Source organism: Gracilinanus agilis, chromosome 5 (assembly GCF_016433145.1).
Source record: "Gracilinanus agilis isolate LMUSP501 chromosome 5, AgileGrace, whole genome shotgun sequence".
Classification (NCBI taxonomy): domain Eukaryota; kingdom Metazoa; phylum Chordata; class Mammalia; order Didelphimorphia; family Didelphidae; genus Gracilinanus; species Gracilinanus agilis.
The window spans coordinates 153928945-153948239 of NC_058134.1; the positions used below are offsets into that span (position 1 = coordinate 153928945).

The 19295-nt window shown below is 39.3% G+C and overlaps 1 protein-coding gene and 1 pseudogene across 1 annotated transcript in view; both read right to left on the minus strand.

The window, feature by feature from the left end:
* The window catches only part of LOC123249217, a 112632-nt pseudogene extending 101795 nt beyond the window's left edge, over window positions 1–10837 (minus strand).
* The window catches only part of LHFPL3 (LHFPL tetraspan subfamily member 3), a 475589-nt gene extending 464163 nt beyond the window's left edge, over window positions 1–11426 (minus strand). Inside the window, exon 1 of the mRNA XM_044679050.1 lies at window positions 10985–11426. Within this exon, the coding sequence (XP_044534985.1) occupies window positions 10985–11426 (442 nt within the window). The remainder of the gene's footprint in view (window positions 1–10984) is intronic.
* Between the last annotated feature and the right edge of the window lie 7869 nt (window positions 11427–19295).

The following is a 19295-nucleotide window of genomic DNA, read 5'->3' on the forward strand; positions in this document are numbered from 1 at the left end:
ATCTGCACCCCCAAGGCCAGCTTGTTTCAAAATCTGTCATAAGAGAGATGGATTACATCTCCCTTTAAATACACAGGTCTTAAAATCTAGTGTAGCTCTCCCTTTAAGTAGATTCAACTATAATTTCTTTTTCTTGGTAATTGGGATTTGTACACTGTTCCACACAGTAATGTCTATCCCAAGTACCCACTTTGTCAGGCTGCCAATACATTTCTCTTTGCAATTGATGTTATCAAATACTACAGGATTTTCAGTCCTGAGTTTTCTCCATGACTTTTCTATGCTGCCGCTTCTAGCTGAGAAGATAGTTGTGTTTTATTTCTTTTGGGCAGTTACTCTACTGTGACCTTGTCATTCTTCAAAGCTGTATCTTATTTTGGTTTGGCTAGTTTTCAAATACTGAGTCTCCTGTCAGAGAGGGCTACAAATTGTTCATCCTGGTACTAGTCTTGCTGTTTTACTTTCAATGGAGCACACTTAGGGATGTTCAAAGCACACTCCTAGTACCCTGTGGAAGGACACTTGAAGTTTTTAGTGATAATAATATATGCCTGTGTCTCTTATTTCACGTAATCAAGTCTTCCTTACCAATGCTGAGTCACTGCCAACTTTCTCTCTTCTGTCATTGTTTTATCCTGGCTCACATAAGAATTCACCAAGTACTTTCCTCACAATACTCCTGTGACGTAGGCAGTAAGAGCACTATTATCTCCAATTTACAGATGAGGAAGCTGAGACACAGAGAAATTAGATGACTTGCCCAGCATCACACACCAGAGCAAAATCCTCTGTCTCAAAGCTCAGTGCTCTTCCTTTCTTTGTAAGATGCTCATAATTCTCTTTATTAGGTCAATATTTGTTTCTGAGTCCAAGCTTCTTTTTCATTTGTTTTAATATGCTCTTTTTTCTTTTCACTTGCCACAGTCTCTTATTCTGATGATTTATTTGTGAATCACAGAGCTGATTGCAAGTAGTAGGCAATAATGGTATCAAGAATACTACATCCAAGTACTGGATTCTAATCATAACTCTGACACTAGTTAGCTAAATGACTTTAGGCAAATCAACTAAGACAGTCTTCATTTGAAAATGAGGATGTTGGACTAAAACATCTCTAAGATCTCCTCAGGCTCTATAATCCTATAATTCTAAAAAAATTCATCAGGTTTATAATTTGTACACTTTTCCCCATAGAGATTACCTGTACTGTATGTACATGTACCATAGAGAGTCCCTATACTATAGGGTTTCATTTTATTAGATTAAGGGGAAATCCCATGAAAAACAGATATACAATGAAGTCTTTATGTCATCCTCAAGATATCTCTGTTTTTTAAAATGGATTCTTTTCTTTAGTTCTGCCTTGCTGAAAATAGTAACATATTGTTGCTACCTACATTGGGCTGGGAAAAGATTTTCCTTTTTCTTAAACAATATTTCATCTTGTTATATTTAAATATCCAACAAGGTTATAAAGCGCTTGTAATCAATCAACATGCACTCATTATGCACTTCGTTCTAGCCACTCTATAATGATAATGTTGATAGGACCATATCATTGTATTTCACCAAGTTTCCCAATCTTGGGAAAATTTTGACTCAAATAAATATGGCTTTGGGAACTATACATCATTACTGGTTAGGATATGAATAGAAAGACTTAGAATATTGTAAATATTTCTTTTATAACATCCTCACAGTCTTTTATCAATGTTGTATTTGTATTATAATGAGGCTCTTCCTCTCTCTTCCAAAAATGTTCTTCTTGATATTACTAACTAAGAGTGGAGGTCAGCTCTTTGGTCCCTGGACATCAAGTAAAAATGCCAGTTAATTCATTATGATAAGGAAGAATTCAAATTCATTAGAGTTGCTTGCTGACCCCCAAAGTTCAAGTATTTTCTGAATGTTCCACATTTGAAGCCATCCTTGTTGCCATTCTATTCAACCCACTGATTTAGAATTCTATTAAAGACTTTTTACTTCATACTAGTGTGACCTCCCATTGCTCTCTCCATGGCTTATCCCTTCCTGCCACACACATGAAGGGAGCTATACCACAGGCCACAACTATGAGAATAAGCTCTGTAGGTTCCCCCGCCCTTTGTTTAAAATTTTTCTCACTGAAAATAAAAGATTTCTGAGGCACATATAAAAATTGTAACACGGTGGACATCAGGAGTACCATTTATTGGGTCATAGTTTCGTTGAAATTGTAATTACCAAACTTTTTTCATGTTCTCAAACAGACAGCATTTGGTCTTTTTTGTGACTTTTTATTGTGTAATAATTATCATCATCATTCTTTTAAAGAGTAAGACAATTGTAAGAACCTTGTCAGTACATCTACTATAGCGAAAATCAATTAAATATACTACTCTTTACACATACACACACACTCACACAGTCCCATAGCACAAACATATTGTGTGGGTATGTTTATGGTCTCCATTTCTTTCACTTAAAAACTGCTATTTGTTATGGAATACAGTTTGTTTTGACATACAAAATTAATATATTTTCAACACCTCTTCAACTGACAAATTATTTGTGTCATTTTTAAAGGCAAAAAAGTTTGTCACTCATTTAAAATAACTTGTAAATTTATTTTAGTTCTTGAAAATTTAATCTACGTTAAAGAGACCTATACTTTCTAGCGAGTGGGACATACTGCCCCACAATGGAAATTTTCACATCAGCCGGGTTAAAAAAAAAAGCATTTTGCAAACATCAAAGCATTAAATAAATGTGAGGTACTATGATTAGCTCATATTAGAATACATTGCCTGGGGCCTCTTGGCTCTCCAGCAAGGAAAAGGGTTGACAATACATCAGTAGAGCCTAATTTCTCCATCAGCCTCCTTCACAGCTTCTCTACTCTAGGTGTGATTAGTTCCATCTGAGCAAAAAATCCACTACCTGGAATTAATGTTCTCTTCAGCTGTCAGCAAAAATAGCTTACATCAACAATGGTAAGACCAGGGGCTCTCCAGTCCCTCTCATCCTTTGCTGGAGGAAATCCCAGCCATGCTCATCTTGGATTCTGCATCTTAGCGATATGCACAAGCAGAGTAGCCTAAATCTGGGGCCACTTGACAGGTGGAAAGGAAGCAGGGTTATAATGAAGAAGAAGGGAAAAGAGAAGACAATGACCACCTCCTCTTTTCCTTATCACAGTGTCATCTAAACAAGGAAACAAGAAGCCTAACTTGGATCAGGTTCCTTCTTCTGGGTAGAGCTTCAAATTCATATTTGAAATCTAAATCTTGAATGAAGTAAAAATGTTACAGGGGTTTAAAGGTGAACTGTTCTGTTCATTCCTTAGGAAAGTTTGCCATCTTCCAAAAGGTTTTCTAACAAATTTAACCCATTCATTAACAGGCACTTTAGTCTAGTGGACAGAGAGCAGGCCTCCAATCAGACAGCCCTGAGTCAAGTCCCACTTTTTATACATATCGACCAGTTGATTAATTTTTCTGCCCCAGGCTCTGTCTTAGACTCTCTAAGACTAAGATATAAGACAAGGAGTCTTCTCATTGAGAGTTTCCCACATCAATAAAATCACAGTTTGACAAAACAAAAACAAACCATAGCTCAAAGAGTACCTTTCTGAGAAAAAAAGTTAGAAGGATAGCAAATCATTCCAAAGAGCTAGATTTAGGGATTGTCCTGAGCTGTGAAAGAGGCTACACTATGCACCAATGAAAATGATGAGTGTTTGTGCTCGTTAAAGATATATGGCATTCATTTCTAAGCCATGGCATGTTAAGGGTTTAAATTAGAAAATAAAAATTCTCTTACTTGAACTCCAATATGGCAGTCTAGTAATAATCAGAAGAGGTGGTGGAACATTTTAGCTATCCCTACAATAATCTCACTTTTCAGTCTTTTTCACATAAAACAATGTCATTTTGTAATTTTTAAAAAGGAACTGGCTAGTAGAATATTAGAACAGGAAAGTTTTCTCATCCATTCTCTATACATTCACATTTGTATAGCATTTTACATACATTGTGTCATTTGAGCTTCAAAACTACTTTATTTACCAAGTAAGTGATGCAAGTATTATTATCTCCGTTTTATAGATGAAGAAAGTGGGACCAAGTTAGGCTAACTGATTTGCCTACATTTGCACAGCTAGTAAATGGCAGAGCCAGTAGGAGAGCCCTAGAGCTCACATCTTCTGATTCCACTACCAGTGAGTGTGGTTTCCACGAGAGCAAACTTCTTCTCAATAACCACTGAGAAAAAACTGATAGTGTTGGGTGAGGGGAAAATGAAGCAGTCATTAATGCAACTGTGACTCTTCTGCCTTTGTCAGAGAGGTTCACCTCTTTGACTAGCACTTTTGTCAGATGGCAAGGTTTTGGCTTTCTCAGCTCTCACTTATCTCTCAAAGGTTGGCCTTGTTTTAGTAATCCACGCTGGACCTGTGCAAAATCTTCAGTGCCATCTGGAGACTTCAGCCATTCAGGAGACAAATGCGACAGCATGAATTCAAAAGAATCCATGTGTCCTAAGACATTTGCTCTTTAGTTTATGCTGGTTATGTATATGCTTCTAGAACTAGTTTAAGGCATTATAGGATTCAGTTATTCCCTGCTTTTACTTCATCTAACTTCATCTAACTATTCTCTAGTCTCTACACTAAGGAGATAGAAGCAGGGAATCAGAATTCCTAAAGGCATGGCATTCACTTTCTATCTGCATCCAGCATATGTGCTGTTTATTAACCTCTAAGGCTAACTAGAGATTTCTCTTTTCTCCAGGGTTTGGAGGAATCCGATTGTTAGAATAATCAATTCTCTCCCTTCATGGATGGACTCATGGACATTTTTATCTTTGAATGTTATGCATTATTTTATATATGGTGTTCTGTACTCAGAGGTAGTTTTAGACATCAGAAACAAAAAAAGAATGTAATTTTACACCTTTCTCTCAATGGTATAATATACTAATTTCCATGTCAGGTTAAGTAAGAGTTAATGAACTGTGATTTGTTCTACGCAAGAAGGCTGATAATTATTTGGAGAAAATAGATGAGGGAAGGTCAGGGAGCTCATAACAACATCTAAAATGACATGCTTTTCACATATAGCTTCCAGTGCTAGACAAACATGACTAGGACACTAAAAATATTTTTAGACCAAATAAAAATATTTCCGAGCAAGTGTGGCATAGTGGAAAGAGCACTGAACTTTCAGCCAAAGGATCTAGAACTGAATTCTGTCTTTCCCACTTCCTACCTGAGTGATCTCAAACAAATTATTTCTTGGGAAGCAATGAAAAGACGACCAGAAATGAATCCCCGAATCTTGGGTTTGAATCTTAGATTTGTTACTTACTCTGTGTAGTGAACCTGGCTACCTTCACTTCTCAATTTCTCTTATGCAAAAAAAAGAGAGAACAACTGGAAAAGATGAGGAATTCTTAATATTTTCTGAGACATGGTTCCCTTTAGTAGTCTGAGGAAACCTTTGAACCTCTTCTCAAAATTTGTTGTTGTTGAGCCATTTTTCAGTTGTTTCAGACTCTTCATGACCTTAATGGAGGCTGTCTTGGAAAAGATACTGGAGGTGTTTGCCATTTCCTTCTCCAACTCATTTTATAGATGAGAAAACTGAGGCAAATAGGGTTAAGAGACTTGCCCAGGGTCACACAGTTAGTAAGTGTCTCAGACCAGATTTGAACTCTGAAAGATGAGTCTTTCTGACTCCTAACCCTGCACTCTATGCACTGCCATCTAACTGCTCCCTTGTCAGGATAATGTTTTTGGAATCAAGGAATTAATCAATTCTGTTAGGTGTTAGTGAAAACCAAGATTTAATTTTTATCATCTAATTTTACAGCCCCCTCCCCTGAATTCTATCCATAGACTTCTTGAGGGCCATAGATCAAAGGTTTTCAACAAATGGACTGATTAGATAATCATTAAAGTACCATTAGCTATCTTAGAGTGTAGGTAGACCTAGAGCCAGGAAGACCTATGTTCAAAACCTGTCTGAAACAATTACTAGCTATATAACTCTGGAAAAGCTACTTAATCTCTTTTGGCCTCAGTCTCCTAACCCATGAAATGGGAACATAGCCCGTGACTCAGGATTGTTGTAAGGACCAAGTGATACAATATATGTAAAGGGGAGAACCCTGTCTCTCCTTTCACTGAAGAAATTAAAGCCATTCACCCATAGTTACCTCTTTGCCCTTTCTGATTTTATTTCACTGAGATACTTTTCCCCCCAACTAACTCTTGCTTTACCCTTGCCTCAAATGAAAAGATTACCCTTTTCCTTGCTTAGGCAAATACTTCTTCATGTATAAGTGATCATATTCCTTTTTATCTTCTCTAGAAGACTGCCCCCTCTATCTTCTGTACTCTCACTAATCTTGAATCTCTCTCTGCCTACTGGCTGCTTCTCTGCTGCCCATGTCTCTTTCATCCTCATATATCTCACTTTGTCTTTCCATCCCCTCTAGTCATCATCCAACATCTCTTTTCCCTTTCATGGCTAACCTCCTTGAGAAAAGGCTATACAACTGGTGCCTCCACTTACTTCCCTCTACTTTTCTTTCAGACTCTGCAGTCTGGCTCCTGATGTATCTCAATTGAAACTGCCTTTCTATAGAGTTAACCAATAAACTTTTTTTGCCAAGTCTAATAATCTTCTTTCAATTTTTATCTTCTTTGACCTTTCTACAGCCTTTAACATCATTGATTACCCTTTTCTCATTGATATCCTCTTTACTCACTGTTTTTGTGATACTGCTCTCTCCTATTTCTTAACATTCTTCAATCTCCTCTGCTGTAACTTCATCCAAGCTGTACATGCTAACTGTTGCTGCCCCTGAGGCCCTGTCTTGGGATCTCTTCTCTTCTTCTTTCATATTAGTTTGGCAATTTCATCAGCTTCCGGCTATTCAATTGTCGTATCATGCAAATGATAGGAAGATAGGTTTATCCAACTGGAACATCTCTCAGGACTCTTATCTCTAACTGCTTAATGAACATTTTGAATAGGATGCTCTGTAAACATCTTAAATTCATCATACCTAAAACAGAACTAATTATCTACCATCCCAAACCTCACCTTTTCCAATTTTTCCCATTACTGTCATGAGTACAAACATTTTCCTGGTCAACCAGACTCCCAACCTAGGCAACAACCCTGACTCTTCATTCACTTTCACACTTCAAATCTAATCTACTGTCAAGTCATCCTTCACATCTCTTGTATCTGTCTTCTGTGCCACTGCCCTGGTGTAATCTTTCAGTACCTTATGCCTGAACCAGTGCAATAATTTGTTTGTTTCTCTGCGTCAAGATTCCCCACTTTAATCCATACTTTAACTCAGCTACCAAAGTGGTCTTCCTCAAGTACAGGTCTGATCATGTTCAATAAATTCCAGTAGTCTCAGATTACCTTTAGGATAAAAATCCTTTGGTTGACTTTTAAAGACCTTCATAACCTGGCTCTTTCCTAATGTTCCCAATTTTATTATACCTTAATCCTCTCCATTTCACCTACTCAGCAAACCAGTGACACTGACCTCCATATTGTTCCTCACAAGAGATACTCCATCTCCTAACCCTGAATTCTCTCTTTCGCCATCTCCAACTTATGGTTTCCTTGGATTTCTTCAGGTCTCAACAAAAATCTCTTCTTTGGTAAGAGACCTTAACTGCCTCTGGATATTCCTTTGGGATCAATCTCCAATTTATTCTGTATAAATCTTGTTTGTATATGGCTGTTAGAATGTTGTCTCCCAATTATACTGTAAGCTCCTCAAAAGCAAGCTCTGTTTTTGCCTTTCTTTTTATCTCCATTGTTTAACATAGAGCCTGGAATATAGTGGGTGCACAATAAATGCATTTTGACGTGACTTGTTGACTAAAGCACTTTGTATATGTTAAGTGTTATATGAATCAGCAATGATGATGATGACCACGATGATTTAAAGACAACTGTACTGGTCTGAACCAGTGTTCAAAATGAGAGAAGGAGAAGGAAAAGAGAAAGATTCTTGGTGGTAGACTTGTACTAGAAAAGATATGACCTCCCTCACTATCAATATTGATTGATACATATGGGCTTTTTAGATCTGAACATGTTATGATCTCTTGTCACTAAAACAAAAATCACTCATAATGAAATACACAAACTGATCATTTGGCTTCCAGGAAAGTTAAACATTCTCTAAATGTGAATGGTGAATTAATTCTGGTCTTTCATATTTGGCAAATTACATTGGAGATTAGCTGAGATACATTTAGACTATAAGTACTAGAGGACAATTAAAGGTGAAAAGGTAACATTCTACAGATTCCAATTAAGTTGGTAATATATAATGTAAAATGTCTTGTTGATATCATTAGGCTCATAAAAACTGAAAACCTTTTCAATCTGACCTCCCTTTAGAAGTAGCTTTTATACCACATTCATTAATGAAACAGTGAATGTTGTTGCTTTTGATTTAATTTAATTCTGCATTAATGTGATTCAATTCTGCAACACAAATATTAGACTTTCCTTGATATGTCATATCAGAAATTGAAGTTATTTTCCCATATGTCTTATCTGGAATTTTTTAAAACTCTGATAAAACTAGTAATTCCAAATGAAGATTTGAAGCACATGCATGGACAAGTACTTCTCAAAATGTGAAGCAAATTAAATGCTTCTCCTATTATTTCATTTCAAGAGATACCCTAACATTTCACAGTAATATTATGAAAAACAGATTTATTAAACTATACATTCTTCACCATTCCAGAGTAAAAGGATACTAATTTTTGAAATTTAAGGTTTATGCTATGTTTGATTATTATTCTTTATAAAATACTAAAAGCCGCTCTAAAACATTACCCCCTGAGCAAGAAGGAAAAGCATTCATGTGAAAGTCAAACCCAGTTTGCTTGTGAACCAAAGCTTCATAAACTTTCTCCAAAAACACCTTCCCTTTCTTGTGTCATCCTGAGGTTCAGATTTAATGCAATATATAAAACCTTATAAACTTATAGTTAAGATATCCAAGTTTAGTTTCAGTTGTTTGAATGATGAATCTGACTTGAATCACCAAACCTAAATAGGTCAGTTAACAGAGAGAAATTAGATTAGTTGTGCAGGGTGAAGTCTTTCCTCAAACATCTGCATCCTGCATGTCCTTTTTCTCTCCAGGGTCACACCGGGGACAGGAATCAAGAGCAACCCTAGCTGAATTTCTATAATATATGCATTCATTCGAAATGGTCTAATTTTTTCAGCATAAAATTTAGTTACACCATGTTTGAAACTGCCACTAAAGTTGATAAGCAGTTCAGAAAAAGAAAGTGTCATGGAAGTTACAGAGAATTTTTTTCTGTAAGAAAGACAAATAAGTTGCTGTAGAGATTTCAGAATTCCCAAATCAGTGTATTCATACCCATTTCTTGGTACTCTTCAAATGCAGGTACTTAGAGTATATGGCATAATCACAGTCTACTGGGCCATTTTTTTTTCTATTAAAAAATGACTTTCACACAATTTTAGCCTCGAGGAGAGTTCCCCATTCTCATGTCAAAAAAGTCACCTACAGGATAATATAGGAGAGAAATCAAAACACTGACAAGATACACAGATGTACATTGTAGGCTAACTTGACTTGTAAATTCAGAGTCTGAAGCCCTACTCCCCAGAATACATTGTTAGCCTCTGAGGACAAACTACAAAATCTTGAAGCTAACAAAGAAAAAAAAATTCCCTTTGAAAAATCAGGAAAATGAAAGCATATACAAATGAGAAAGCCTGGGTATCTGAAATACATTCATTATTTGCACATTCTATCAGCTTTTGGGGGTCTCAACTTTATCTGATGTGCCTTGACAAGAGAGGGCCAACAAACTTAGGACAGCAGGGTTAGTATTTGGAAAAGAGTGTGTCAGAGACATAGGGGGATTCCAAGAGAGGTTGGTTAATAACAGTCAAAAGAAAAGGAGAAAGCAAGAGAGAAGCAGAGTTTTACTTCTAAACTCTTCTAAGTGACTAAGAAATCACTTTTATTCTTTATTCCTGGGCTAAAAGTCACTCTGACGCTCAGAACTGCATTTTTATGTCTATTTTCTTCACCAATCAAAGCCTGACCCAAACAGGCAAAGCTCTTTCAGGGAATGCAAATGAAAGTAGTTTTCTTTGCTTTCTACCTCCCTAAAAGCACTAGCTAAGGTGGAATCATGAGGGCAAGTGAACCTTCTCCCAAGACCCCTTTCTCTCTCTTGGAGGGGAGGGGTCATAGGACAGGGAGAATGATATTTTGACAGCTAAAAGGCTGGAATGGAAAACTTGACATTGGGAAATGTCCAAGGAATTCTATATGTGTTGTCATTCAAAGGACTGAAACCATTATAGAATTTTCAAGTGTTCAGGGTAGTCCAAGGATTTTTTTTCCAAACCTGCTAGGGGCAGATGGACACAAACCAACACCAGCATTCAGAGGCTCCAATCGCCCTCCAGCAATGACAGATTTGTGGTCCACGAAGGCTGGACCTACCAAGAAGTAGGCTGATAAACACAATCCCAAGACCAAAACCTCTAGGAGAGCCTCCACAAATTCTTTCCTCAACCCCCCCCCCTCCCGGCCCTCAAACCCTCAGACTTCTCCAATCTGAGGATTTCAGTGACTCTTCATTCCCCCTTACAAACTGACTCTTCCCAGCCACTGCCTTGCAGTTAGCTGGTCCCTTCAGGTGGCTTTCACCGGGACTTCTATAAGGCACCCAAACGCCACGGGATGGTTTGCTATCTGATGGGGTGGTAGGGGGGAATGACTTCTGAACACTGGCCTTCTCCACCTCTCTCCCCATCCGTTGTCCGATTAAGTTTTTCCATTAAGAGAGACATCTCATGATCTTCTCTCACCCATTGCCCCCTTCTGGGCTCCGCCACTTCCCTCCCTGGACACCTCGAGTTCCCTCCCCTCCAGTAAGAGAGGGGGGTGGGTGGGCACTTACCGGAGGTGAGCTGCATCCAGGCACAGATTTTGTAGACAGTGGCCGTGTTGCAGAAGAAGAAGAGGGTAAAGCAGACGATGCAGGCAATGATGAGCATCATGGAGAGCCCTATGAAGAAGGAGGCAGCTTTGAAGGCGCTGGAGGGCAGGGTGGAGAAGTCCGTGAAGCTGCCCCGGCAGGTCAGTTCCCTGGAGAAGCCGTTCCCGATGCAGTAGTGGAAGAGCCCGAAATAGCCAGCTTGAGGAGTGTCCACGCCGTCCCCAATCCAGTAGGGCTGGATGAAGCACACCACGTTGACGATGGCAAAGCAGATGGTGAAGATGGCCCAGAGCACGCCAATGGCCCGGGAGTTCCGTACATAGTTGGTGTGATAGAGCTTAGCAGCCTCCTGAGCTGGGAGCATAGCGGCGGCGGCTGCTGCTGCTGCTGCTGCTCCTGGCATTCTCCTCCTCCACCGCCACCACCGCCACCTCCTCTTCCTCCTCCTCCTCCTCTTCCTCCCCCTCCCCTCACCTCTTTATGCACAGGAGACACACGCACACACACACGTACACACACATACACACTCGGAGCAGCGCTGCACCGCCAATGCTCCAGCCTCAGCCTAGCAGCGCCAGTTTCAGAGTCTGCATCCTCCCTCCCGGAAGGAGACAGGGGGGAGGGCTGAGCATCCCCCTTTTTGCTCGCCCTGATCTTCCTCCTGTCCTCCCGCTTCTCCAGTCCAGCTCACCAGCACTCCACACACCCCCAACCCCCACCGCGGTCTTCTCCACTCCGCTTTTCTCTGACTCCAGCTGCCCGTGGTGGTTGTTCCCGCAGCTGATGCCGATGTTGCTGCAGCTGCAGCAGCTGCTGCAGCAGGAGGTGACAAATCCGCTGCTGGGCAATGAGGCACTAGGCTCGAGTTGCCCAGGAAAGCTGCGGGGCCAGGGCTTGGGTTACGCCGAAGCCAGAGCGGCAGCACTAGAAAGCGCGCGCCGTGGCCGGCTTCTAGTAGCACGAACCCCTAGCGCTCGCGGCAGGCCCGGGGACGTCCCTCACGTGGCAGGCAGAAGCGGGCAGGAGAAACTGCTCAGGGAGCAGAGGACGAAAGGGGGGCAAGGCTGGGGCGACAGCACCTAGGAGAAGAGAGGAATGGAATGGAATGGAATGGAGAGGAGAGTGCACAGTTCCCACTATGGGGAGCTCGGGGTGTCCCAGGGATTCCCAGAGTTGGCGCTGGGCTCGGGGCCCTGGGCCCGACTACGGGCTTATTCTAAAACCATTTTATCACCGTGAGACAAAGTGCTTCAACCTTTCTCAATCTTGCCCGGGGAGGGCGGGGAGGAGGAGTTATAAGGCAGGTGAGGTAGGGAGGGGCGCGGAGCAACCCCGGGTTGAACCGTGCTCTGTGGTGTTCCCCATTCCCTCGCTGGAGGAATCTGAAGGGGGAACCTCTTGATAGTTCCTCAATTAACAGAAGTGCCTGCTGAAAAGAGAGGTAAGGAGAAACGAGAAGAAAGTTGAAAGGGGGGCTGCAAAAACAACAACAACAAGTAAATAGGAAAACAACCACTTTTGCCCTAGGAGACAGTTCTCGTGGGCTACTATATCCCAAAAGGGGTTGGGAGGGAGGAATCATCAACTGCTAGTCAAACTTACTGTGAGGAAGCTCTCTGAAATGAGACTGGTCTTCTCACAACGGAGAGAAAATCGCCTGACCAGCGCCAGAAGACTTTCCAACTTGTCGGACCTGTCAAGAGTTTGAACTCTGCTGGCCCTTGCCTTTGAGAACCGCGGGTCCCTTCTGAGCACTGTTGAGACTTTCATGGAGGAAATAACCAATGAATGGACAAAGTCAGCGAGCTAGGGTTGGAGTCTTGGCCTTGTAGCTGGCTACAGTGACTAAATGCCCTTGGGCAAGTAGTGACTTCACCTCTCTGAGGTTTCACTTCTTCATCTGTATAAAAGAAGTGTCAAACTGTAGGACTTCTACGGTGCCTCTCGCCCCCTCCCACCCCACCTCCCCAGCTCTAAGTCTGTGATCTGGGTCGCTAGCACAATGCTTTGCACTTAATGTTCAGAATATGCTTTTCACTGTAATCTGATACTTGAATGAAACAGATGTGCCCAATTTAGTGGTTCCCTTGGTGAGATTCTGACATCATGCCTTCCCTTATCACTTTTATGTCACTCAGTCTTTCATAGCAGTTTTGTTGTACTGTGTTCTATGTAGGAAATCACAGGTCAACAGAGTTTTCTTATTAATAAACAAATTATTTTTCCTTAAGGAGAATTCCCCATTCACACGTCTAACAACTCCTGGTTAGGAAGATATAGCACAGAAATTCAACACTGCCAAGAAGATATGGAGATATACACATCTATAATCTAACTATTATAATGTCCTTTTCAGTGGTTTTAAAAAAAAACAAACTATGATTCTATGAAATGGTGATATTGCAGAAAAGATATGGAATTTGTGGTCAGAAATCCCGGGTTCAATTCTAATTTCTCTTACTTTAGTCCTATGACCTTGGGCAAATAACTTTCCCTGATTATGTCTCCTATGCTTACTACTTGAATAAACTTGGGCAAGTCAATTAACCTCCTTGTACCCCAATTTCCTCATCTGTAAAATGATGTGGTTGGACTAGAAGGACTCAGAACTTTTTCCAGTTTTAAATATATGATCCTAAAATATTCTGATTCCTCTCAGGGCCTCAATTTTCTCTTCAGTAAAATTAAGGTTCCAGTAAATAATATCTAAGATCCAATCCAGCTCTGGCATGCAGTCAGTCAATAAACATTTGTTAAGCACTTTCTATATGCCTGGCAGTGTACTAAGTCTTGGGGATACAAAGAAAATCAAAAAACTGTCCTTGTAATTCTAAGCTGACTTCTATCTATCATCTTTCCCCCTCCTCTCCTCATGTTCCTCTTCTTTCAACATAATTATTTGCATAGAGGTCTTATACCCTTTCCCTCCACCCCACCTCCACCCCCAATTAAAGGATCCTACTAAGAGTCTAGATTTAAAGTACTCCAGGGTAAAGACAACTGAGTATTCCCCACTTTGGCTTTCATATAACAGGGCATTGCATAATGAGTTGTTACATTAAACAGGTACCTGTTAGGCAAACTGAAATCTTATTTTAAATTAGAAAAAATATGTGTATCTCAACAGTATGTTCAAAATCATGAAAAAATCACAGATGAAGAAACTACCATGGACAGGGATCTGGAAGTAAGCATGTATGAGAAATGTAGAGTATTGCTTAGAAAATTATTAATTTCATGCCATGAATACCTGAACAAAACAGATAAAGTAGTAAAATTTTCTGTTTTGTAGATAAACCCAAGCCTACTTTCCAGCAAATTATCTGGACATTTCAAAGTGTTCATTTGTCCTGAATTATCCAGATAATTAATTTTACTCTCACTGCTGTTGTAGACTTTGCTTTCATGCTGTTTTCCCACAATCTGGCCCTTTTTCTTTCCTTTCTCTTCTTTTTTGACATTCCTTTTCCTTGTATTTTCCAGTTTTACACTTCATTCCTTTAAAACAAAAACAAAAACAAAACAAAAAAGAGAAATGCAATGTAGTACAAAGAGCAATGAGATTAAAATACTCAGTAGTTAGAAAAGATTTTATTTGGAAATATAAACTGTTTTCAAACATCTGGCACAATATTTTTTCTTATGCAATAATCTGTTCGTGCCATTTTTCTCCCCCAAAATCTTCAGTAACTATTTCCTTCTGAGTAAGATATAATTTCCAAACCTTGTGCACAAGACCTCCATATGTAATATTATATAAAGCAAAAGAAATATTGTTTGAAGAATAACCTTTGTGAGTCCACCTCCTAAGCAAGACATAGTTTTATATATACATATATCATTTTTTGTCAAATGATGTGAAAAGAGGAGGGAAATGGGGGGATACCTGAGAATTTTAATGTAACAAACAAATAATTTAATTTAAATTTTTTAAAAAATATTTTAAAAGACCTTCCATAATCTAACTTCATTCTCCCTTCTCATCTTTATTTTATACTCAACACTCCAGCAAAATCAGACAACTATCCCCAAATATTCACTGCAAAGTTATATTTCCATACCTTTAATTAACTATTCCTTTACTGCTCATTCTTTAAAGTAAGATTCAAATTTAATTTCTAAGATTTTCCTGATCTACCTCCTACCACAATCATAACAACTCTCCCTGAGACTAACTAGAGTACTCATTCTGTTTAGTAACTTTCTGGTGCATTTCTGTTGTCTTGGCTAATATAGTTAAATAGGTTGTTATCTTTTTTCCTTACTAGACTGTTTGCTCCATAAAGACAGAGGACAAGCAATGAGATATGCAAAGCTGACATGCAGCATTCCCCAAGACTGGCCTCTTGAAATGCCAGAACACCTCAGGAAATAAAATTTAGTTTCAGCTTCTCATCCCTCATACATTTTTTGGAGACCTCTCATGTAAGAAAATGGGCAGCTAGGTGATAAAGTGAATTTGATCTCTATTAAAACAAAATCATCCACCATGAGAGTCAATTAGCATGTAGCTTCAGGATTCTTTAGGACATCTGATGATATTTCTTTATTTCCTATTTGCATATAAGGTCATAAAAAAGTGAAGTTAATTCTTAGATCATCTTAAAGAATAAACAATGGTAAGGGGGGAGGGAGCTGGAGTTGGGAACACTCAACTTCCTGATCTTAAATCTGACCTCAGGCTATGTGACCCTGGTCAAGTCACTTAAACCTTTTTGCCTCAGTTTCCTTATCTGTAAAATGAGCTGGAGAAGGCAGTAGCAAACCACCTCAGTATCTTTGCCAATGAAACCAAATGAGGTCATAAAGAGTCAGACAAAACTGAATAATATGTAAGAAAATAGTGACCAATGGTCACATTTCTCTGAGTAGAGGGGAAAAAAGTAAATTGGTTTAAGTAGTAAAATAAGGGAATTCAGTTATACAGGAGAAATAATTTACTGTTGATGAAGTTAAATTTTTAGCATAAAAAGTTGTAGAATCTCTAGAGATTTTACACAATATGATGTTCCTGGTTCTTTGATTTTATGATTAATGATGATGGTGGGATATTGCACCATCATCATCAATAATATTAATTCCAATTGTGAAGGACTCATACAGAGTTTTTTCTCTGCTTTTCTCAGACACATTGATAACACAGAAGATTTTGACTGTAGGACAAAGAAGGAGAGGGCATGAGAGGGTAATAGGATTTATAAGACCATCTGGCAAGACCACCCATCACTAGGACAGAGATAGCTTTATAGGAAGTACTGACATTAATTTCAAGTGACTGTCCCAAGCTCCCAAATCCCCCAGCACCTGGCTGTGTGAAACAGTGCCTCTTTTAAAAATCCATGTCTAATTAGCTCTCTTGCCAATGGGGGTATTGAGACAGGCTGGAACAGTGTCTGAGAGTGACAATTTCTGGATTTGGACTTCAGCTCTATAATTAACTTAATATGACCCTGAAAGACTGGTGCCTGGCATGAAGTCAAATGCAGTGACTTCAAAACTGCCATTCAATTCATTACATTCCCAAGGTGGGTTTGATTCTAGATAAAGAATGAATCTTGGGTTGGAGTCAATGTTGGAGGGGTTGTAAAAAGACAGGCACACTGACACATTGGAGTTGGGGTTATGAATTGGTCCAAGCATTATGGAAAGTAATTTGAGTTATGCTGTTGTGAGGGTTTATTTAGTAATTTATTTAGCAATAGTGTTGGACCTAGCAGGAAGGGCTGGAGGATTCCAAGATGGAATGAAGGAGCAGGAAGTGGGCTTATGCTCTGAGAGGGACTCCATTAGTGGTTGGCACAAACTGTTGCTAGCCCTGGGAGATCTCAGAGTTAAGGAAACCCTGCATCCAGATTCCCTGGGATCCTGAGTGGTGGAGGCTTTCAGCAAGTGGACAAGACCTGCAGAGCTGCACCAAGTGGAGAAGGGGTTTGGGATCTGGTGGACAGCATCTCAAGCACACTCTGTCTACCTGGGTACCTTGGACCACCTTGGCTCTTGGCATCCTGTGATCATCCTTGGATAACCGTGAGCCCCAAAGCCACCCTTAGGCACTTTATCTGTGCTGGTCAAACCTGGCTGGAACCAGGTTTGAAGCAGCCTTCCCAGTGACTCCAGGACTGCTCCTTTGGGCCCTGCCTGGCTTAGGTCAATTAGATTAGAGTAGTCAAGTCCTCCCCTTGCTCTGTGGTTTGCCCTTTAGGTTTTCAAGTGCAGAATCCCCTATCCCATCTTTTATTTAGTTACTCACAATTAAACTGTTAAAAACCTTTACCTTGCCTGCTGATTCCATAGACCCTGGCCTAAGGTGAGCTGGGTGACTGTTGGCCCAACTGCCATTCTTGACAGTTACCAGCTTAGCAGTGAACTCTGGTCTCCTCTGGTCTCCCTATCCTGGTTGGTCCAGTATCTCCTTCAACCCAGGGTGTGTACCCACAAACCATTTAGGTCACATTTTGACATCCCTGGTGCCCCATCTTTAAAATACTAAGAAAGTGACTAAAATATCCACGAAATTTGATTCTAAGATTTTATTGCTAGGTGTATTACCCTAAAAATATCAGACATAAAAATTCCATATACATGAAATAAATGCCCACTCTATGTCAGGCACTGTACTAAGTGATGGGAATATGAAGAAAAGCAGAAATACAGACAGTCCCTGTCTGCCTTCAAGGAGTTTACATTTTAATGAAGAAAGAGACAACACATAAAAAGAAATTTAAACAGATGATGGAAAGTACCCACAGGAACATGATAGAGAAAGTCCAGAACCTAGAGTTGAATGAAGATATTACTGGCCTGGGAACTTTCCTTAAAACAAAGGTTCTGGTTAGGGATAAAGTAAACTTCTGGAATGAGGAGGCCTCTATGCTATGTGAGCCTAGAGAGTCAGAGGTGAAACCCGGAAAGGAATATAATAGTATTTTTAGTAACAAAAAAGCAAAAGTTGATATCCAAGCATTTAAAGCAAAGTAGATGTCCAAGGATAGAGAAATGACTAAACAAATTGTATTACATTAATATAATAGACTTATACTCTACTAGAAAAAATGATGAATATTAAAAATACAGATGCATGGGGAGGTATATGAACTGATATAAAAGTAATATAAGCAGAATCAAGAAAATTCTCTTATATATAAAATATGCACATAGATATATGTATATATATGTATTTGTATTATAAGAGTGCATGTTTATATATATATGTATACATATATATATGTGTGTGTGTGTGTGTGTGTGTGTGTGTGTTTATATGTGTATTGTCTTCTTGTTGTCCTTTTTCAGTCGTGTCTAACTATCCATGACCCTATTTTGGGTTTTCTTGGCAAAGATACTGGAGTGATTTGCTATTTCGCTCTCTGGATCATTTTATAGATGAGAAAACTGAAGCAAAACAGGATTAAGTCACTTGCCCAGGGTCACATAGTAAATGTCTGAGGCTAGATTTGAACTCAAGAAGTTGAGCCTTTCTGATTTCAGGTCTGGTGCTTTATCAGCCAAACAGCTATGAAGTATTACCTAGCTGACCCCATAATGTGTGCTTATTATATCAGAAATTCACAATACACACACACACACACACACACACACACACACACACACACACACACACACATCTAACCCCAACAATCTAAGGAAAGAATAGCAAAAATAGAAAAAATAAAAACTAAATATTGTGCAATTTTTATGACCAAACTTGGCCTCAAGAAAGAGATACAAGAATGCACCTCTTTCCTTTCATTGAAGAGATAGGAAGAGTGTGGCTATATAAACTCTATCCTTCTGCCCAGCAGATAGATCCCTGTGGCCAATTTGGTCTTCCAAGTGTTCAAGAAACTAGGAATAACCTGGGTCTGATCAATATTCTACATTTATAAACTGGGACTCCAGGAGTCATGCTAATAATTACAAAATTAAATCAAAGTGTTTTGACAGGACTAGGCAGCTAGGTGATATCACATTCAACCTCTGATCAAGTCACTTAACTTCTGTCTGCCCCAGTTCCTTATCTGTAAAATGGGGATAATATCGATAAGATAATACTGATGAAGTGCTTTGTGAACTTTAAATTACTATGAAATGACTAGCTATTATTATTAATATCATTTTTATAATTGTTATTAGAACTATATCAACCTCAGAAATGCAGAAGCCAAACAGCTGTGAAGCTCTATGTTTTCAGTTCCCTGTGATAATTCTGGGGAAGACATGTCTCCTTTTCATTTCCTGCTCTGTTAGGAAGAGATAATAAAATTAGTCTGAT